General features: G+C 42.5%; 1 protein-coding gene across 9 annotated transcripts in view; it reads right to left on the bottom strand.

Annotated features, from left to right (window-relative positions):
• Positions 1-23106, bottom strand: part of LOC139276298 (zinc finger CCCH domain-containing protein 13-like) — a 161112-nt gene that overhangs the window by 70480 nt on the left and 67526 nt on the right. For 5 of the 9 annotated variants that reach the window (XM_070894080.1, XM_070894073.1, XM_070894072.1 and 2 more), the window contains 6 exons: positions 19850-20050; positions 18178-18360; positions 12430-12737; positions 7568-8572; positions 3333-3524; positions 1375-1876 (listed from right to left, as the gene is read on the bottom strand). In XM_070894080.1, the coding sequence (XP_070750181.1) occupies positions 1375-1876; positions 3333-3524; positions 7568-8572; positions 12430-12737; positions 18178-18360; positions 19850-20050 (2391 nt within the window). The remainder of the gene's footprint in view (positions 1-1374; positions 1877-3332; positions 3525-7567; positions 8573-12429; positions 12738-18177; positions 18361-19849; positions 20051-23106) is intronic. The other 4 variants (XM_070894077.1, XM_070894081.1, XM_070894074.1 and 1 more) reach the window with 3 other exon arrangements.

Here is a 23106-nt window from a genome sequence, read left to right as displayed (position 1 = left end):
CGTGTAGTGGCATCAATAGGTTGATAAGGTATGCAAACTAATCACACGGTGTTAAAGTATTAATATGGAAGGCAAGAATGTGAATTTTTCACATGTTCAGTAACCACTGTCTGCCATAGAACTGTGAAGTGGCAAGTTAAAGTCAGTTTCTTCTGACTTTGGCCAATTTATACCATATGTTATTTCTATCATGTTTGAAGCAAGATGGACAAAATCCATAATGTATAATCCATAGGATAAACATGTTTTTAACCAAGTTCTAATTTACTCTTGACCTGATATGATACCAGTGATCCATAAAGATTAACTAGCACCACTGAAAATGGCAAACATCAGTGGAAATTGATCTTTATAGAACTCGATAGGATTTTGCTCTAATAATTAAAACAAAAGTAGCTAGACAACTATTACTGAAGTAGCAATCCATACTGGATCCTACTGGATGCAAACTGATCACACACGGTGTTAAAGTATTAATATGGAAGGCAAGAACGTGAATTTTTCACATGTTCAGTACCCAATGTCTGCCATAGAACTGTGAAGTGGCAAGTCAAAGCCAGTTTCTTCTGAGAAAGGGATCAGTTGGAGAGAGAGAGAGAGAGAGAGAGAGAGAGAGCGAGAGAGTCACTCCAATCAGCTCTTGCTCAGCTCCCAGGGTCGTGCTCCAGAGCAGCACTCAATCAACTGCCTGCCTTCTTGGCTAAGGGTGGTTTATGGCATAGAGAGGCCCGAGCAAGAAAATAGGATAACATACTTAAAAAAATTGGATGTCTCATGAAAAAAGGATGCCCAGCCTCAGCCAAGTATATACATCTTAACTATTTAGCAGATCATAAGAATGTCATGTTTAATGGTTTTCTTGGTACATTCCCATATAGGAATTATAGAAAGATGCTTAGTCTGGTGTAAAATTCTGATTATGCCCCAGGAGTATGACTACAATAATGTTTATGATACTGAAAAAAAAAATCGAGATATATTAAAGTGTACTTCAAATGTTTCCCCCCATTGAATTACTACTTGGAAAGAATCAGGATAACCAGGAGGTTCGTTAAATTATACATTAGCAAGAAGGTACTTTTTTTGTTTTGCTAAAATTAACTTACATAGGTGCTGATAATTCATTCATAGCCACTGTTCACTAAATTAGCTAAATCGTGAATTTGTTATGGGGAGGGGGTAAATTAATTAGCAATCTTTCAGCCTACATTTAGAAACAGCAGCAGACTTTTGGACTAATTTTTCTGTTAATCCCAAAATATCACTACCATGCATTTGTCAATTTGGTTTTAAAAAGTTCAAGCAATCAGATTTAATATGTGTTCTGCTGCAGCCTATGGATTACACTTGCAAATGTATTTAGAATGAATATACCTTGTCTTTCTTTCTCCATGACTTTCTCGCAAATCTCGATCCTCTCGCTGATCGTCCTTTTTATCTTTGCGATCATCTCTTCCTTTATCTTTATCATCCCAGTCTTTTTGCTTCTCCCTCTCCCGGTCCCTATCTTTAACCCTCTCCCTCTCCCTCTCTTTTTCTCTGTCCCTTTCTCTCTCTCTGTCTCTCTCCCTCTCCCTGTCCCTTTCCCGTTCTCGTTCCTTTCCCCTGTCCCGCTCTCGTTCCTTTTCTCGTTCCTTTTCTCGTTCCTTTTCTCGTTCACGGACTCTTTCTCGTTCTCGCTCCCGATCTAATTCCCTTTCCTTTTCTCGTTCTCTGTCCCTATCTCTATCTTTGTCACGATCCCTTTCACGTTCTCTTTCCCTGAGCCTATCATCCCGCCTCTCTTCTCGATCTGATCGCCGTTCATCTTTTCTTTCGTCATGGTCATGATCATCAGTCCGCCCTGGATGTCGTATAGCAGAACCAGTTGTGTGGTCTGTAAAATAAAAACAGTACCTGGATTAGTAAAGAACAAGTTACATAGAATCTTATAGCACAGAAGAAGGAGGCCATTTGAGCCATCGTGCCTGCACCCGCTTTTTTGTGGCACCTATCCAATTAGTCCTACTCCTTCGCTCTTTTCACCATAGTCCTGCAGGTTTTTCTTTTCAATTATATATCCAATTCCCTTTGATAGGTTACTATTGTGAAATTTCACATCTATTCTTTCCCATTTAACAGTCCAAAGGTGTGGCATCAAAGTTATCTCGAAGATCATATCCAATTATTTTTTTGGCAGTTTTCAAGTCTTCCACATATTTCATGAGGGAAAAAATAGTTCATTAATTATCTTCAAAACAAAACCTAATGTGGAATTTTAGGTAATAACTAGAAATTTTGAGGGCTGAAAACTAAATTTAGACAGCCCAATTTATATAGATCTATTATTTCTAGAAATACATATCAAAATCTTAATGTTCAGATTGCACACACAAACAGTGGAATAAGTTTATTAATTACTTCAGGACAGAACCCAACTTGGAATTTTGGGGAATAACTGGAAGACGCTCTACAATTTTAGTATTTTTCTTGAGCGTTGCTGGACTGCAACTAATTCTGGATGTTACAGTTGCCAATCTCCACTCTCACTATATTGTTGTAGGATTATTATTTTAACCAGTATTCTTGGTATCAGTTTTTCCAGCCCATCATTTTGTAGTGTGTGGATTAAGGAGAGGATGAGAGAGACTGTTATATCAGAGGCTGTCCATGGGAAAGAGGCAATAAACATCAGTTGCTCCAACTCATCTGGAGGGAACCAGAACCAGTTGGATTAGACTTTAAAACAAATCACCTTCCAGAGCGATGATAGCCCTTAAACTTTAAATAGGTTCCAAAATGCTCAGAAAATCATCCAAAAACATGCCAGGTTCCACATGTAAGCTGACAACATCCAATCGTACCTCAACCCCACCTTTCTCAACCTTTCCACTGCCTCTGATTTGTCACGCTGCTCATCAGACATCCAGTACTGGATGAGCAGAAATGTTCTCCAATTATGCACAGGGAAGCACAAAGCCATTATCCCCACCAAAAGCTCTGTTCTCTAGCCACCCATTCCTTCCCGCTCCCTGGCTACTCCGATGGAACCAAACTACTTGCAACCTCATCATACTATTTAACTTTGAGCCAAGCTTACAATTGCATATCCTCCATATCACGAAAACCACCTACGTCCACCTCTATCTCCACCCCTGCTTCAGCCCTCTTGAATTGATGTTAAGTCCAGAATACAAGAACAAAAATGTAAAATTTACTTTCAGCACTGAAAATAGCTCTCTATTCAAATGGTCTGAAGTTGAGAACTTTCAAAGAAAACACATACAGATCTGAACCCAGATTTGGGAAGACCGATTTGCCTTCAACATATCACTATCAATTGCTGCCCATACCTCTTTCTCGATCTCTGTTTTCACGCCTATCCCTTTCTGCATGGCCACGCCTGTCAAAGGAAGCATCTCTGTTTTGGTCTCGATCGTATCGTTCTCTTTCTGTGTATCCACTTCTTGTATCCCAGTTTTCATGGTAACTGCTACTCGTGCTGTGGGTGTCAAATTGAGTGCCTCGAGTCGTTCCACGGCTCCCTGAGAGATCAAAGATGTGTTTATTTTGTGGTACAAAATGAGCATTTCGCCAGAAACATAGCAGAATTCTTTATAATGTGGTCTTTGAGTCGGATCACTGCAAAAGTATGAGTTTGTTTTATACAGAATCTCCATTAATTTCTAGAATTTAAGGTTAGCTTCAAAAAAATGACTGCAGTCTCCTGAAGTTGCACGTTTTTTCTTACTCAGATTCCTGGCCATAGGTGAAACATCTGTTACTCCTAAAGAGTAGTTTCATGTGTGATGTGGTATGATAATCAGAACAGAAATTATTACTCATTTTCCTTTATATAGGCAAACCCACTATACCTGTCTGATAGACTCAGGAAGCACAGGTAGCAACACCGATTGGAAGAGGTAAAGTGAAGAGAAGAGAATGTAATATATCAATTTGACCAAAATAGAAGACAGTGCAGAGGAAAATGAACTTTAACCTTTCCTGGCGCATCACAATTTGTTAAAGATCAGGGTGTAAAATGCTATTTCCTAGTTGGCCAAGCATTGCTTAATAATGGATTATCTAAAGATTATACCAAGCACAATTTCCTAGTACAGCAAAAAGGTTCTATCAACAAGGGACACTAGAGAAAAAAAACTTGCTTTTATATAGCTCCTTTCACATCCTCAGGATTCACAGTCAATTAATTACTTGTGATGTAATTTGCACAAACCAAGCTCCCATAAACAGTATTGAGACAAAGGACCAGTTAATGTTTTGGTGGTGGTTGAGAGATGAATGTTAATCTTCAGTGCAGTAATGAGAGGCTATGTGTTTTGAGTCCTGGTGTGAGGTTTGAACCCAAGACCATCTGATTCAGATGCAAATGACACTACTAAGCCAATTCTTCAACCAGGCCAACATCCCCAGCATTGAAGCACTGACCACACTTGATCAGCTCCGCTGGACAGGCCACGTTGTCCGCATGCCAGACATGAGACTCCCAAAGCAAGCGCTCTACTCGGAGCTCCTTCATGGCAAACGAGCCAAAGGTGGGCAAAGGAAATGTTACAAGGACACTCTCAAAGCCTCCCTGATAAAGTGCAACATCCCCACTGACACCTGGGAGTCCCTGGCCAAAGACCGTCCTAAGTGGAGGAAGTGCATCCGGGAGGGTGCTGAGCGCCTCGCGATTCATTGGCGAGTGCATGCAGAATTCAAACCCCACACCAGGACTTAAAACACATAATCTTCAGTGCAGTAATGAGAGGCTAACATTCATCTCTCAACCACCACCAAAACATTAACTGGTCCTTTGTCTCAATACTGTTTATGGGAGCTTGGTTTGTGCAAATTACATCACAAGTAATTAATTGGCTGTGAATCATTTGTGAATCCTGAGGATGTGAAAGGAGCTATATAAAAGCAAGTTTTTTTTCTCTAGTGTCCCTTGTTGATAGAACCTTTTTGCTGTACTAGGAAATTGTGCTTGGTATAATCTTTAGACAGTCCATTGTTAAGCAATGCTTGGCCAACTAGGAAATATCATTTTACTCCCTGCGGCAGGCAGCGGAAAGAGCGTGCGGCAAATCTGTCCCACCGTCCCTTACCCTCAACGACTATCTGTCCCACCTACGACAGAGACTGTGGCTCTCAAACTGGACTGTTCAGCCACCTAAGGACTCATTTTAAGAGTGGAAGCAAGTTTTCCTCGATTCCGAGGGACTGCCTATGATGATGATGATGAATTCTTCAATTTTAATACACTCCTGCTCAGATTGCTGACATCATCCACCTTCTTTTGTTAAGATCAGACAATCTCATTCAGAGCAGGACAGATGCAATGTTTCCAGTTTTCACCAGCTGCTCTGGATTCTGTGAATTCATTGATGAGTATGTCAAGGAGATAAGCTCCTTCATTTTAAAGTATCTGCTGCTCATGAGAATGGTGTAACTCCAAATTAAAGTCACCCAAATTGTAGACTCCCACTCCCAATTCCAAGCACAGGGCACTATCACTTCCAGTAGTTTCTTTCTACACAGAGATATTTAACCTTTTGGTAATTTAAGAGAGATCCACCTTTACTTTCACCATTCCACAAATTCAAACTTGCATGGATCCGACTATTAAATCAAGCTCCTTGTGCTCTCTGGCACTGGGACATAGAAATATAGAAAATAGGTGCAGGAGCAGCCCTTTCAAGCCTGCACCACCATTCAATATCATGGCTGATCATGCAACTTCAGTACCACACTCCATACCCGTGATCCCTTTAGTCGTAAGGGCCACATCTAACTCCCTTTTGAATATATCCAATGAACTGGACTCAACAACTTTCTGTGGTAGAGAATTCCATAGGTTCACAATTCTCTGGGTGAAAAAGTTTCTCCTCATCTCGGTCCTATATGGCTTACCCCTTATCCTTAGACCATGTCCCTTGGTTCTGGACTTCCCCAACATCGGGAACATTCTTCCTGCATCTAATCGGTCCAATCCGGTCAGAATTTTATATGCTTCTATGAGATCCCCTCTCATTCTTCTAAATTCCAGTGAATATAAGCTTAGTCGATCCAGTCTTTCTTCATATGTCAGTCCTGCCTTCCCGGGTATCGGTCTGGTGAACCTTCGCTGCACTCCCTCAATAGCAAGAATGTCTTTCCTCAGATTAGAAGACCAAAACTGCACATAATACTCAAGGTGTGGTCTCACCAAGGCCCTGTACAACTGCAGCAAGACTTCCCTGCTCCTATACTCAAATCCTCTCGCTATGAAGGTCAACATACCATTTGCTTTCTTAACTGCCTGCTGTACCTGCATGCCTACTTTCAATGACTGATGTACCATGACAATCAGGTCTCGTTGCACCTCCTCTTTTACTAATCTGTCACCATTCAGATAATAATCTGCCTTCCTGTTTTTGTCACCAAAGTGGATAACCTCACACTTATCCACATTATAATGCATCTGCCATGCATTTGCCCACTTACCTAACCTGTCCAAGTCATCCTGCAACCTCTTAGCATCCTCCTCACAGCTCACACTGCCACCCAGCTTAGTGTCATCTGCAAACTTGGAGATATTACATTCAATTCCTTCGTCTAAATCATTCATATATATTGTAAATAGCTGGGGTCCCAGCACTGAACCTTGCGGTACCCCACTAGGCACTGCCTGCCATTCTGAAAAGGACCCATTTATTCCCACTCTTTGCTTCCTGTCTGCCAACCAGTTTTCTATCCACGTCAATACATTACCCCCAATCCCACATGCCTTAATTTTGCACACTCTTGTGTGGGACCTTGTCAAAAGCCTTTTGAAAGTCCAAATACACCACATCCACTGGTTCTGCCTTGTCCACTCTACTAGTTACATCCTCAAAAAATTCTAGAAGATTTGTCAAGCATGATTTCCTTTTCATAAATCCATGCTGACTTGGACCGATCTTGTTACTGCTTTCCAAATGCACTGCTATTACATCTTTAATAATTGATTCCAGCATTTTCCCCGATGTCAGGCTATAATTCCCTGTTTTCTCTCTCCCTCGTTTTTAAAAAAAATGGTGTTACATTAGCTACCCTCCAGTCCATAGGAACTGATCCAGAGTCCATGGAATGTTGGAAAATGATCATCAATGCACCTACTATTTCTCGGGCCACTTCCTTAAGTACTCTGGGATGCAGGCCCTGGGAATTTATCGGCCTTCAATCCCTTCAATTTCCCTAACACCATTTCCTGACTAATAAGGATTTCTTTCCCTCAGTTGCTCCTTCTCGCTAGACAAGATCTCACTCGAATTATGGCACTCATCACCCATCTTGAGCAAGTCATATACGAGAGATGATTTTAGTTGTTCACCATTGCTAGTAGAATTGTAAATGTTCTTTATACACGCATTTAGGATTTCACTATTGTGGCCAGCAAACTACCTCATCTAGTTTTTATTTGGGGTTTTATTAAGCAGTCAAAATTATACCAGAAAAGATTCTGGAATTTGCCCTCAGGAATTGGGTTCACTCGTGGTAGTAAACTTTGGATAATAGACCAGGAATTCATAAGACTAAAATAAAAACATTTAAATCTCACCCTTTTCGGTTAACTCTGGTCCTCTCCCTCTTCCCCTGGCTGTTCTTTCATTCCGGGTCTCGCTTCTGGTTTCATTCCGGGTCTCGCTTCTGGTTTCATTCCGGGTCTCGCTTCTGGTTTCATTCCGGGTCTCGCTTCTGGTTTCATTCCGGGTCTCGCTTCTGGTTTCATTCCGGGTCTCGCTTCTGGTCTCGCTTCTGGTCTCATTCCTGGCGTCATTCCTGGCGTCACTTCTGGCGTCATTCCTGGCGTCACTTCTGGCGTCAGTCCTGGCGTCACTTCTGGCGTCAGTCCTGGCGTCAGTCCTGCTCTCACTTCTGGCATCATTCCTGCTCTCACTTCTGGCATCATTCCTGCTCTCACTTCTGGCATCATTCCTGCTCTCACTTCTGGCATCATTCCTGCTCTCACTTCTGGCATCATTCCTGCTCTCACTTCTGGCATCATTCCTGCTCTCACTTCTGGCATCATTCCTGCTTTCACTTCTGGCATCATTCCTGCTCTCACTTCTGGCATCATTCCTGCTCTCACTTCTGGCATCATTCCTGCTCTCACTTCTGGCATCATTCCTGCTCTCACTTCTGGCATCATTCCTGCTCTCACTTCTGGCATCATTCCTGGTGTCAGTTCGGGAATTTTCATCTCTGCCATGGCTTCGGCTGTAATTGCGGTCCTCATGATATTGTTCGTCTTTCCGATGGGAATCTCTGCTTTCTCTATAGTCATGAGTGTCTCGGCCAGAACGTGGCTCTCTCAGATCTCGAGAGTCTTTGCTGTCCCTGTAATCTCGAGTGTCTCTCGTATCACGAGCCTCACGAGATTCCCTGGGCTCTCTGCGCTCACTGTTGTCTTTCGCTTCTTTGCGATCTCGACTGTCTCTAGTATCGCGGCTTTCCCTGTGCGTTCGCTCATCTCTATCTTGGAGCGTACTCTGATCCAGTTCATAATCCCGCTGGTCACGACTATCTTTGCTCTCCTTTTCTCGTTCCCGTTTTCCTCTGCTTTCTAAAGAGAAAATCTGTATTAGTGTTGGAATAAAATAAGCTTTATTAGTTAGTTTAGACAAAGCATATTCAGTGCAAATAAAACATCCAGATGATTTCAAGTGTTGTTGTGTTGAGAACTTGAACCAATCTGGATGGATGAGTGTTGTCTGTACCTGTAACAGGAAAATCATAAGGTACAACAACCTTTCTTCATGATTATTTAAATGATAATTAATCATTCCTCAGTAATTTGATACATGAAGTGTGACTACCATTTACTGACCAGAGACAGTGGGGACAAACAAATCCTCATTACAAAAATTTATGAATTTAACGAATGAAAGATTTAACTTTGCGAGTAAAGATAATAAAATCTGTTCATTGAGTTTTCTTAATGAGAACATAATAGGGTACAATTCATTCTCCACATATAGCACATACTTGTTAGAATAATGGAAAAAGTAGAAAACCTAACCAATGGTGGCTAGTTCGCAGAGCATTCCTAAAGAGATGGCATTTGCCGTAAGAATGGGCCTGTGTAGCAGTTCAAGGAGTTCGTCATTAGTATCTCTTTTACACGTTAAATGGTCACAAAAAATTCAATTAGTGTTAATTGTACACGGTGTAGGAACAAGTTGGAAGGAGTAAGTCAGCCATTGGAAAGAGTGGCCTAATATGCAGAGTTGAAATGATACGTTGCAGCTTGGGGAGCTGCCATGCAAAAATTAGTCAAGTTCATTCTGACATAGAAGAAAGGAGCAATACAAGACAATGGAGAATAAATTTAAAATGTCTTGCTAGTATCAAGGATTAAATAATTTCCTATGCTTCTGTGGTGAATTCTGACACAAGGGGATGATCAGCAGGTTACTCAACCACTGAGGGACAGTAGATTAAAATAATCACTGATTGATATCTGATAAAATGAAGCAAGAATGTGAGACCAAATTAGAGATGAAGAATGTTGTAGCTCATGGTGTAAAAGTGATTACCCAACATCGTAAATTTTTACATTATAGCCCCTTAGAGTTTCTCGAAGAAAACAAGACCATGGTCCATCTAGTTCGCCTTCTACTATCCTGGTAGTCACATGATACAATGATAATGGAGTTGGCGAATCATGGCAATCAATCTCTATCAATTAGTCTACAACAGAAGCAGGCAGGAGGCAAGGAATCCCAGAATCCCCCCAGTGGTGGAAAGTTTTAGGAACCAAAAGGTCCAAAGTCACCTGTTCCTCCCAAGCAGGTTACACTTTCCATATTTCATATATTGTATATTCTTATACCAAATCCCATATAGTTTTCTGAAATAACTCTATCCAATTCGCATTTGAATGAATCAATACTAACTGCTTTCACCCTCTCTAGGGAGCTTGTTCCAAAGATTTACCACTCACTCATTGAAATAATGTTTCCACAGACTAGTTTTAAAATGATCCCTTTAAAGTGCAGGCCATATCTTCTGGCTCTACTGTTCGAGACAAGGTGAAACAGCTCTTCATGATCTACATTATCTAATCCCTTTAGAATCCTAAAAACAATAAATATACCACCTCTCAACCTTTGTTTACTAGTAAAAATATGCCTAATTTATATAATTACTCCTCATAATCCAATCCCTCCACCCCCTCAATCATTCTGGTTGCTCTCTTCTTCTGTATCCTTTCAATACCTGCAATATCCTTTTTATACTATGGCGACCACAACTGTATTCTAATTGTGGTCGCAATGATTTATAAAGTGGCAGGATTACCTCACTATTTCAGCTCAATATGGACCGTTTAATACATCCCAACATCTGAATTGCGTTACCCACTGCCACCTAGCATTATGCAGATATTAATCAAAAGATCCCAGTGGGAACCCCGGGTAATATTTTCCCAGGCTGATGACAATCGCCACTCTATGGGTTCTATTGGTCAACCAATTATCTATCTCTTGCAAAATATTTCCACTGATTCCGCTTCCTTTATTTGCAGTAGCAGCCTTTCCAGAGGAACTCTACCAAAGGCCTTACTGAGATCCAAGTAAACCACATCCACTGCCTTACCCCAATCAAACTCCTTTGTCCCATCCTTAAAGTTTGATTGACAAAACCTCCCCTTCATATACCCATATTGGCTATCTTTTAGATGTTTCATAATATTAACTTTAATAAGGGTTTCCATAATTTTATCTACAATGGACATCAAACTCACTGGTCTGTAATTTCCTGGGTCAACCTTTGCTACTTAAAAAAAAAAATATGGGGTATATCTACTTTTCTCAAGTCACCTCTCAAATATTCAGTAATTTCCGGTAGATTTGTGCCAGAGTTCTTGTGATTTCCACCCTTATTTCAGTAAAAATCCTCGGATGCTCATTTTCCAACCCGAGATTTATTTACCTTTGCACAGCTGTTCAGCAACCATGCTGGTAGTAATGTGAAGTGTCACAATTTAACCTCTGCAACATCCTTCAAGTTTCCTTCCCAGATCAAATTAATTACCCATCGCCTCCTTAGTAAAAACTGAGGCAAAAAATGTATTTGGCACTTTTGCAGCCTGTGTAGTATCAGTTCTCATGCCCTCATCCGATCCCAATGGTCCCAATCCAGTCTCTTAAGTCTCACTTCCTGCTTGGGGCTCATTGCTTCCTTGCTCAGTACTTTGAGTTATTCTTTGATATCGGAACAGGAGTAGACCATTGAGTCCATCAAGCCTGTCCTGCCAGTCAATGAGATCATGGCTGTGACCTGCGAGTAAACTCCAATTTCAAATTAACAATTGATCTAGCATCAAGTGCCGTTTGCGGAAGAGAGTTCCAAACTTCTACCACCCTTTGTGTGCAGAAGTGTTTCCTAATTTCACTCCTGAAAGGTCTAGCTCTAATTTTTAGACTGTCGCCAGTCCTAGAATCCCCAACCAGCAGAAATTGTTTCTCTCTATCTACCCTATCTGTTACCCATAATATCGTGAAAACTTCGATCAGATCACCCCTTAACCTTTGAAATTCTAGAGAATACAACCTTAATTTGTGTAATCTCTCCTCGTAACTTAACTCTTGAAGTCCAGGTATCATTCTGGTAAACCTACGCTGCACTCTCTCCAAGGCCAATATATCCTTCCTGAGGTGTGGTGCCCAGAACGGCTCTCAGTGCTCCAGGTATGGTCTAACCAAGGCTTTGTAATACTGCAGCATCACTTCTGCCCCTTGTATTCTAGTTCTCTAGACATAAAGGTCAGCATTCCATTAGCCTTTTTGATTGTTTTTTTGTACCTGTTCACGACATTTTAATGATTTATGTACCTGGACCCCCCACCCTCCTCCCCACAAATTGCCAGACCCTCCCTATTTGTCAGGAAGACTTTGTACAAAAACTGGAAATGCCTGCCTGCCTTAGGAAACTCCCACACGAGACACATCTTCCACTGAGAGGGCAGGCACCTGCCGTGCTTCAAGGTTGCTGTTGTTACTCTAACCGGTTTTTAAAAAGTACACAAGAGTGCAATGTATCAAATAATGTGACAATTTTCTATCCCATTTGTGGGACAGTAACTTTCATCTGTTTGGAGGATTCTTTTCCCCATCTACACACTCCAACTACCTTGATGAGAATAGAGCTCACTATGTGGGGAAATGCAAGTGTGAGCATGGAAGTTCATAGCTATGATGATCTCCATTGTACAACAACAATCATCAGTATTCATAGAAGCACAGGAGGCCACCTGGCCCATCGAGTCTGCGCAGCTCTTTCGAAGAGCTATCCTGTTAGTTCTACTCCCCCCACCCCACTCTCAAGTACATTGGATCTGATACAATGAATAGGAACACATTTTTTTTAAATGTTTATCTGAACTCAGCTTAATCTTTCTCAAAAGCCACTTGTTTTTACCTTCCCTTTTCTCATGACGTCGCTCTTGTAATGGTGATTTTTCCTGTTCGAGTTTGCCTTTTTCTCTGCCAGAGGACCTGTGTCTTACAGGACTCTGCTTTCTCTGCGGAGATGAAGAACGTGGAGCATATGGTGAAGGGGAACGTCTTCGAGTAGGAGATGCAGCACGCTGGTAGGATGGCGAAGTGGATCGCTTGTGGTGAGGGGAATGCGATCGTCTCGTTCCGGGCGAACCTGACCGGGATGATGGGGAGTGCTGTCTAGATACTGTGGGGGTTTGATGTTGTCTCTGGGAAGAAGGTGATCTGCTAGAAGGGTAACATTTTAAAAGGTAACACAAATACTTGAAGCATTTTTATTAAAAAGTCTCCAAATATTGCTGTGATTCAGCAAATATCAGAATAGACTATTCAACTTATATTCCTGTATAATTTATTTCCTTGTTCAAATTTAGCATTTAAGTTTTAAAAATAGTTTTGAAATGGAAGGCTCCACTCAAGCAGACATCTCTCTATACACTAGGCTTTCTCCTACAACAAGCATTTTCAAGCCTGCCTGTGTCCTTGGTATTGATGAAAAACAGATGAAAGAAAGCAGTGTTTCAACTGCTTCATAGTTAAGAGGAAGTTTAGTTTTCTCATTGAGTTATAGCTGTATTTATTAGAGGTAATGTGAGGCTTCACTTCCAGTACAAAGCTTCATTAATGGTGCAATAAACACAGATAATGTTGGAAATACTCAGCAGGTCAGGCAGCAGCTGTGGAGAGAAAAATAGTTAACGTTTCAGGTCGATGACCTTTCGTTAGAAATCGAAAAAGTTAGACATATAACAGATTCTAAGCAAGTGCAGTGGCAGGGAAAAGGGTAGGGCAGGAACGGACAAAAGGGAAGGTCTGTGATAGGGTGGAAGGCAGGAGTGATTAAATGACAAAAGGTATGTGTGTACAAAGCAAAAGGAGATAGTAATGGAACAAGAAGCAAAAGTGGAATCTAGAAGAAATGTAAATGCATATAGCAGAATCACCAACAGCTGCCATCTGAAAAAATAGGGGGAGGTTATGGTCTGAAATTGTTGAACTCTATGTTGAGTCCAAAAGGTTGTAAAGTGCCTAATAATATGAGGTGTTGCTCCTCAAGCTTATTTTAAGCTTCGTAGGAACAGTGCAAGAGGACAGAGAGATCAGAGTGGGAATGGAGCGAAGAATTAAAGTGACAGGCAACTGGAAGCTCGAGGTCACGCTTGCTGACTGAACGGAGGCGTTCCATAAAGTGGTCACCCAATGTAGAGAGGTCCACACCATGAGCAGCGAATACAGTATACTAAATTGCAAGGAGGACAAGTTCACCTGGAAGGAGTTTTTAGTGCCCTGGACGGTGGGAGAGGAGGAAGTAAAAGGGCAGGCGTTGCATCTCCTGCGCTTGCATGGGAAGGGGAGTATTGGGGGCGATGGAGGACTGGGCCAGCGTGTCGCAGAGGGTGCGGCCCTTCGGAATGCTGAAAGGAGGGGATCGGAAAATGCGTTTGGTGGTGGGATCATGCTACAAGTGGCGGAAATGATGGAGGAGGATCCTTTGAATGTAGAGGCTGGTGGGGTGAAAGGTGAGGACCCTATCGTGATTTTGGGAGGGAGGGGAAGCGGTGAGGGCAGAAGTGCAGGAAATGGAACGGATATGGTCGAAGGCCATATCACGGTAGAGGGAAATCCTCGGTTGAGAAGACAGACACATCAGAAGCACTAGTATGGAAGGTGGCTTCGTCAGAACAGATGCGACGGAGATGGAGAAACTGGGAGAATGGAACAGGGTCCCCTACAGAAAGCAGGGTGGGAGGAAGTGTAGTCCAGGTAGCTGTGGGAATCAGTGGGCTTACAGTAGAAGTTTGTGAAGGTGAGAAGGGTGGAAATTGGAAGCAAAGTGAAATAAATTTTCCAGTTGAGGGCGAGAGCAGGAAACAGCACCGATACAGTCATCAATGTACTGAAAAAAGAGGTGAGGGAGGGAACCAAAGACTGGAACAAAGAATATTCCACATATCCCACAAAAGGCAGGCATAGCTAGGACCAATGGTGGTTCCCATAGCAACACCTTTTATTTGAAGGAAGTGAGTGGAGTCAAAGGAGAAGTTGTTCAATGTGAGAGTCAGTGGGCAAGTTCAACCAGGCGGAGGAGGGTGGGGTCGATGGGGTTTCGTTGGGCCTCTATTCAAGGAAGAAGCGGAGGGCCTCGGGCCATCCTGATGAGGGATGGAGGTGCAGAGGGATTGGACGTCCATAGTGAAAAGGAGACGTTCGGGGCCAGGAAACTGTTAAAAGTGGCAGAGGGCGTCGGAATAGTTGCAGATCTAGATGGGAAGATACTGAACAAGGGGGGAGAAAAAAAAGTTGAGATCGTAAGAAATTTGTTCTGCTCTCATCCCTTACCCTCACTTCTGGAACCACGATAGGGTTCCCCTTGTCCTCACCTTTCACCCCACAAGTCTCTACATTCAATGGATCATCCTCCGCCATTTCTGCCACCTCCAGCGTGGCGCCATCACCAAACAGATCTTCCCCCTCCCCTCTCAGCAACCCAAAGGGACTGCTCCCTCAGCGACATCCTGATCCATTCCTCCATCGCCCCCCCCAACACCTCCTCCCCTTCTCATGGCACCTTCTCGTGCAAGTGCAGGAGATGCAACCATGCCTTTTTGCCTCCTCCCTTCCCACTGTCCAGGGCCCCCCCCAAACACTCCTTCCAGGTGAAACAGAGACTTACTTGCCGTTCATGCTATTTAGTCTCTGTATACTTTATTCGCTGCTCACAGTGCGGTCTCTTCTACATGGAGACCAAACGCAGATTGGGTGACCGCTTTGCAGAACACCTCTGTTCAGTCCGCAAGCGTGACCCTGAGCTTCCAGTTGCATGTCATTTTAGTTCTCTGCTCCACTCTCACTCTGGCCTCTCTGTCCTTGACCTTTTACACTGTTTCGACGAAGCTCAACGTAAGCTCGAGGAACAGTACCTCATCTTTCTATTAGGCACTTTACAGCCTTCTAGACTCAACATCGAGTTCAACAATTTCAGGCCATAACTCTGCCCCTATTTTTTTCAGATGGCAGCTGTTGATGATTCTGTGATACCAATTTACACCTCTTCTCGGCCCATCTTTTGTTTCTTTACTTGTTTCATTACCATTCCCTTTTGCTTTGTACAATCATTGTCATTTAATCACTCCTGCATTCCATACTATCATAGACCTTCCCTTTTGTTCTTTCCTCCCCTCCCACCTTTCCCTGCTCCTGCACTTGCTTCAAATTGGTTACATGTCTAACTTTTTCCAGTTCTGACGAAAGGTCATCAATCTGAAACTTTAACTCTGTTTCTATCTCCATAGATGCTGTCTGACTTGCAGAGTATTTCCAGCATTTTCTGTTTTTATTTCAGATTTCCAGCATCTGCAGTATTTTGCTTTTGTTTTTCCATTAATGCTGGGGTAGGTAGCAAAGATGGAACTACAACGTTCTGACCCACTTTCGCTGCTAGTAATACACCATGCTGGGAATGGGGCCATGTAAAACTATCCTTTGTAGTCTGTTCGGCTGCTTCGCTAAGTTTAGAAAACAATACATATACTCTTGTATGTGGTGAACATTAAAATAAAAGAACAATGCAATACACAGATATGAGGGCAGGAATTATGAGGGTTTGTCACTGCTGAGGAGCTTTGTGACCACAGGTCTTGGAATCTATTTAGTCCCAACATTTCAGAACCACCATAACTATTCATTTCTAATTAAATTGTCTTCTCTGATAAAAAATAAAATGTGTTCCATTTGTAGTGATATTTTCTGATAGTTCTCCAGCAACAGGTTGACCACTTGCATCTGAAAAACCAGATAGCCAGTCAACAGGCTACCATGGTACCAACTGCATTAACTTTAATTTTTCAAAAATAGTTGATAGGAAAGAACTGGCATTGACTAACCCTCTCAGAAGTTATCTGTGCATTGAAGCAGCGTTAATTATATAATATCAACTTCCAAAATGTTTTTTTTGCCTTCTAACTCCTCTTAAATTTGGTAGTTTTGGGAGTGTTCCTACAATCTTGTCCATAAGCATGGGATAAATTGGACGGGAACAATTAGCTAAAACTGAGTCCTTGTTCTAATTCTGAAGGTGCTTGAGACAATGTATCTAGCAATTTAATATTGGTGCCTTTTCAATATTGCACTGCACTAAAGTGCGACCAAAACTTGCATACGTTTTACCAATTGTTAACTTGAACAATAAATTATGGTCTGTGATCACTGCAAAATGTGGACCCTCTTTCAAGTGGTCACTGGTTTTCTTATCCACTCAACTGCCAAATACTTCATCTGAACTTCGACCTAAATGCTCCTTCCTCAGATATAGAGAAAGGAAAAAATAACCCCCTAGAGAAATATGTAAATAACTGATACCTGTATTCTCATCTCAGAAAATGTAAAAACAATTTAATCAATGGTTTAATTATAAGCATTTCTTAATCATTTTCAGAAAGGAGAAAAAAAAATTGTAGAACAAAAACATTAATCTGTTATTGTTTCACTGAACTACCTACTGTTAGATCCCCAGAGTTAAAGCTCCTAAAGAATTATTCATTGACTTATTATATCAAATCAAAGAATATTCCCCAAACTAATGATAATTCTCTGCTTAATCAACCACCAAAATAATTTTCCACAACAAAATAATTGATCATTAAAGAATGCAGTCATGCATAATGGTACCTTAGTTCCTAGATCTTCCAACAAACCCTTTCAACTGGACCTCATCTTCCTGCAAAATGTGGCACCTGTATAATCGCAGCTTTCTTCAAGAATGTTAGCCAAGAAAAATCCCACTATTGTATCACCAAGGAAGAAATTGTAACAATGGGCAGCAATATCCCAGCTAATTCACTCCCAGAGCGATCTATGGCAGACATATTAGTTTTACTATTATTAGCACTGGCGAGGACCAACAGTGTCACGGAGCAGTTGGACACAGGTCCAATTCTGCTCTCAACCACATGGCAATGTATTGGTCAGAGGCCAGAAATCTTTCTGCAAAGAGAATGGACTGTCCGTGATGAACTACTGTCATTCACCTCCTGGCTTCTTGACACAAAGACATGTGTTCCAGAGAAGGGCCTTCTAAAGATGCAATTTTTGTATTATTAAAAGGTCCACATTTCCTTCATCTGAAGTTAATTACAATAGCTACAAATAATTGCAGGTACATTTTCTTCTAAGTTAAAATTGTCTTATTTTTCTTTTAACTTTAGAGTAAAATTATGCCTAGGTTTTTCGTAAAAAACACTTGGGAGGTTTTCCACATCAATATGAAAAAAAATACCCATCACTTGTTACATCTGGAGAAAGCGTTTCTTCTTCCAGTAGAAATCTCTTGCTTTGTACAACCAATCCTAATTAGGATCTGCTTTGGCTGTTGTATCCAGATGCACCAAATCAGTAAAACATCTTCCACGAATTAGAGTAAACTGCAACCCAGCTTTAAATTCTAACCAGCTCAATCACATTATACTATTGTATACATAATGTATGCATGTATACACAATGTATGCATTTATACACTATAGTCATCTATTTTTAAAAAACTGTTCTGCTACTTACTAGTAATAGAGTATATATGTATGCATTATACCCTTTTTATATATTTAAAGATATTCTATTTCCCTGCAGCTATCACCTCCACTTGCTTCTTGTCACAATTTTGAGGATTCTATACCTGTGACGTGGGGAGAAAGAATGCTTCCGAGAAGAGGAAGATGAAGTTGACTTAGGTGGAGCTGGAGAGGCTGATTTTCTCCTTGCTGCCGATGGGGAATATTCTCTGGAAGAAGAGGTGCTGCCAGACTGTTCCTCGGGGCTTATAGACCTCTTCTGTCTATGTAGGCTATCAGAGTGATCCCTGAAAGTTGAACAAGACAGAGACCTAACCTGCAATTGTCTATTGTATAATTTCTTCACTCTATCTGCAAAGTGTGACAGAAGCTACCCATAATCGATAATATTCAGAATTTGTAAGTTTGTTCCATATGGGGTAGAGCAAAAACACAAATAAATTGAATTTTTAAAAAACTATTTAATTGATGCCTTTCCTCGGAAGAATATTCTTGCATAACATCACAATTGGATTTGATAAACACATGGAAAAAAAATCAACTTTTTGTGTTATCCTCATCCAGTTAATGGATGACTTTATTGGGGAAATAGAAAATGGTTTCATTTTCAGTGAGAGTATCAAGCACTCCTTGGTAGGTCACATTGATTTAAGGGGAGAAAAAAGTACCCCGACCTGCACTACTGTGACACTTTACTCGACATGCTAGCCATTTGAAACTTATGCTTAATTTTGACAGCATTTTTTGTGGCGTAGACATGTCAATTTTGCACGGTGTCGTGAGTTTCTTGCACATTTTACTGCGTACTCTATCCAACCATTAGAAAAACCAGACTGCTATTTCATCTGTCTGGGCTACTTGAATGTAGACCAAAGGTAAAATGAAAGTTATAAATTCCTGGGAGACCCATTCAAACAGCTAAATAGAAGATTAATTACTGTGCAACATGGTCCCAAAATTCATAATTTGTAACAACTGTCTGGTTATTATAATCTTGCATTTTGCTCTGAGTGGGAGTCATAAATTGTTAATAGATTAGCAAGCACTTAAATAGAACCACAAACTTTTCTAGAAACAATTGTAATATTCAATGGGCAAACTATTCTTCGAAATATCAACTTGATAATTAGGACAAATAATTTTTTTTAAATGCATTTGAAAATGTAATAGGCTTCAAAAATGCAGTATTAGATCAATATTAGATGCTTAATTTTTGGAGGTATTTTTAACTCAAATGTGTCAGTAGTGTTCTGAACCAAAAAGCTTAGGATGGATAAAGTTACTCAATTTAAGTCCTCATTAATCATCTAAAAAGTGCACTGAAAGATACTCAGCTGCAACTTAAATGCAGCTGCACAGAGCAGATCTAATTCAAATCAAGGGTCAAATGTAATTAGGAAGACAGTTTGTTTTGGGATAGTATATGATTCTGTTGAAAAATATATTGCAGTATTCATAAAGATATGCCAAATATAAAATACTTTTTCTGGGTGAAGAACCTTCATGCTTATGAGCTAAAGGCTTCATTATGATCCTTTAAGCCCTACTTTTTGTTGGCCCGTCATGGTTTATGGTATTTATATAAATAGCACTAAATAACACACTGGAGTTAAGCTAAACAAGCCTGCGACAGTAATTACAACTAAGATACCATCCCCAATGTATCCAGTTCTGTATGGTCATACACAGTAGCTATGACAGATGGCTATGTATATTGTAAGGAAGGTAAATAATACAAAATAAAATTAAACTGTATCAAGGAACAGTATCACTCACTTGTGTTTTTCTTTTTTCTCTTTATGCCTTTCTACATCCCTTCCTCTTTCTCTATTCTCTCGGGTTTTTTCTTCAGTTCTCTCTTTTGCCCTTGGCTTTTCTTTACGCTTTTTAGTTACTGGAATCTCTTCATGAAGAGGGGGCGGTGGGCTCGGAGTACGAGGCCCTTTCTTTTTACCCTGCTGTACTTTTGAAGATCGTCTGGAAAGGAAGATAATGTATTGTTTACAACAAAGGCCTCTACTTAGCTGAAGTAACAGAAGTACATCTGGCTTATTATTAACAAGCTGCCAGCTTCAAAGATAAAAACAGCATTTCAGTAAGAACAAATGCACTTTAGTGGAAGTGCATGCACTTTAAAACATTTGTGTCCTAATGCACTTTATGATATCTATTTGTTTAGTGAAGGAAAAAAAGCCCTACGCGGTCAAAACATCACAAATCCAGTCATCTACCGTAGAAAAGCAATGGTTTCGAAATCAAACTAATTTTGAAAAGAGGAATCTCACTTGTTTACTTTCTGGATTTTTCTTGGCCATTTATAAAACATAGTTTTTGCTTATGAGGTAAAATAAGCCAATTTGAATTTCAGTTCAATAAAAGTTGATTATTCAGTCCATTGGCATAGATTTCCAATAGTTATCCCATAGGCAATTCCATCTGTTCATATCTATGGGGAGGAAGTAGAGTATTGGGATTTGTGGAGGCTGGGAATGAGGAATGGGAAGCATAGTGTGATGAGGAACAAGATTGCTGTGGAGAGGGCAGATTACTAAATATCATAAAAAAGGGTTCAATGAAGGAACACAGGGGCCCTTGGGGATTGTGAAGGACATCTCACTAGCTGGCCCCTGCAGTTGAGCAGTGATATGGTGCTGTTGCAAGAGCCAAAACTGCAATGATGCCTGGCAACACCTGATAAGCTACATGATGGTGGAAGCAGCTGTTCATTGTTTGTGTGCCACATGCACAGCTTGTGTTGATACAAAGTGGTTTCGACTTCACACAAACGGTTTACTGTGAAGTCACTCAAAATGCAGGAGGTAGTCTCACAGTGCTTTGGCTTCACACCCATTGCATAAAGGAAACTCTAAAATGTTCCTATGAGATCCATGGGAAATTGACTATCTACCAGCTTTCAGATGCATGAGAGGAGTGCCATTTTCCCTAGTCAAAAAGCAATGTGGGAGGCAGCAGTGTAAATTTGGTCTGCTGGCCCGCATCACTCCATAAAGGCACAAGTCTCAGACCAGCATCTATAGCAACGCCTCAAAATTCAGGGAACCAAACAGGGAATTGAATACTCAATGGTACGATTACAGGCAAATATAGCCACTGTGAAAACAGAGAGCTGAATTTGAAGTAAATTTCCTTCAAGTGCCTTCTACTTTGCATGTCAAACATTCATACTTCATATTTCAGTTCACCTTTGACGTGGACTAACTGCAGTTTGACAACTTGATTAGCCGGCCAGAAAGGGCTTCATTATTGCAATTTCTGGATAACCATAAACCAGGCTCAACTGATTAGTTACTGATTGCACAACTGATTATAAATAACTATGACATATATTGCAGTTGTCCTCAACAACTACACTATACCAGATACCCGAGCAAGTTTATTTTTTGTATGCTGATGGCGGGAGAAGAGAAGGGGTGGGGGGAAAGAGAAGGATGGAGAAAAGGGAAGAGGATGGAGAAAAGGGAAGAGCGGGGAGAAAAGGCTAGAGCGGGGAGAAAAGGCTAGAGCGGGGAGAAAAGGCTAGAGCGGGGAGAAAAGGCTAGAGCGGGGAGAAAAGGCTAGAGCGGGGAGAAAAGGCTAGAGCGGGGAGAAAAGGCTAGAGCGGGGAGAAAAGGCTAGAGCGGGGAGAAAAGGCTAGAGCGGGGAGAAAAGGCTAGAGCGGGGAGAAAAGGCTAGAGCGGGGAGAAAAGGCTAGAGCGGGGAGAAAAGGGAAGAGCGGGGAGAAAAGGGAAGAGCGGGGAGAAAAGGGAAGAGCGGGGAGAAAAGGGAAGAGCGGGGAGAAAAGGGAAGAGCGGGGAGAAAAGGGAAGAACGGGGAGAAAAGGGAAGAACGGGGAGAAAAGGGAAGAACGGGGAGAAAAGGGAAGAACGGGGAGAAAAGGGAAGGGGGTTAGGGAAGAGGGGGGAGAGGGGGGGGGGAAGAGAAGGTGGGGGAGAAGGGGGAAAGAGAAAAGGGAAGATGGTGGAAAGAGAAAAAAAAGAGGGGGTAAGAAAAGAGATGGGGGGAGAAAAGAGAAGGGGGGTGAGAAGGGAAGAGGGGGGAGGAAAAAAGGGGGGGGAAGAGAAGGGGTGGGGGAAAGAGGGGGGAGAAAAGGGAAGGGGGAAAGAGAGGTGGGAGGGGGAGAGGTGGGAGAAAGAGAGGTGGGAGGGGGGGGGCGAAGAGAGAAAGAGAGGTGGGGGGGGGGGAAGAAAGAGAGATGGGAGGTGGGAGGGGGAAGAAAGAGAGGAGGGGGGGTAAAACAGAGGTGGGAGGGGGGTAAAAGAGAGGTGGGGGGAAAAGAGAGGTGGGAGGGGGGTAAGAGAGAGGTGGGAGGGGGGGTAAGAGTGGGGGGGAAAAGAGTGGGGGGGAAAAGAGTGGGGGGGAAAAGAGTGGGGGGGGGAAGAGTGGGGGGGGGGAAAGAGTGGGGGGGGGAAAGAGTGGGGGGGGGAAAGAGTGGGGGGGGGGAAGAGTGGGGGGGGGGGAAAGCGTGGTGGGGGGGGAAAGAGTGGGGGGGGGGGAAAGAGTGGGGGGGGGAAAGAGTGGGGGGGGGAAAGAGTGGGGGGGGAAAGAGTGGGGGGGGGAAAGAGTGGGGGGGGGAAAGAGTGGGGGGGGGAAAGAGTGGGGGGGAAAGAGTGGGGGGGGAAAGAGTGGGGGGGGAAAGAGTGGGGGGGGGGAAGAGTGGGGGGGGGGGAAAGAGTGGGGGGGGGAAAGAGTGGGGGGGGGAAAGAGTGGGGGGGGGGAAAGAGTGGGGGGGGGAAAGAGTGGGGGGGGGAAAGAGTGGGGGGGGGAAAGAGTGGGGGGGGGAGAGTGGGGGGGGGAGAGTGGGGGGGGGGGGAAAGAGTGGGGGGGAGTGGGGGGGGAAGAGTGGGGGGGGGAAGAGTGGGGGGGGGGAAGAGTGGGGGGGGGGGAAAGAGTGGGGGGGGGGGAAGAGTGGGGGGGGAAAGAGTGGGGGGGAAAGAGTGGGGGGGGGAAAGAGTGGGGGGAAAGAGTGGGGGGGGAAAGAGTGGGGGGGGAAAGAGTGGGGGGAAAGAGTGGGG

This window comes from Pristiophorus japonicus, chromosome 11 (assembly GCF_044704955.1).
Source record: "Pristiophorus japonicus isolate sPriJap1 chromosome 11, sPriJap1.hap1, whole genome shotgun sequence".
Lineage (NCBI taxonomy): Eukaryota > Metazoa > Chordata > Chondrichthyes > Pristiophoridae > Pristiophorus > Pristiophorus japonicus.
The sequence above is the reverse complement of the archived record's forward strand: the minus strand, read 5'-3'. Positions and strand labels throughout refer to the sequence as shown.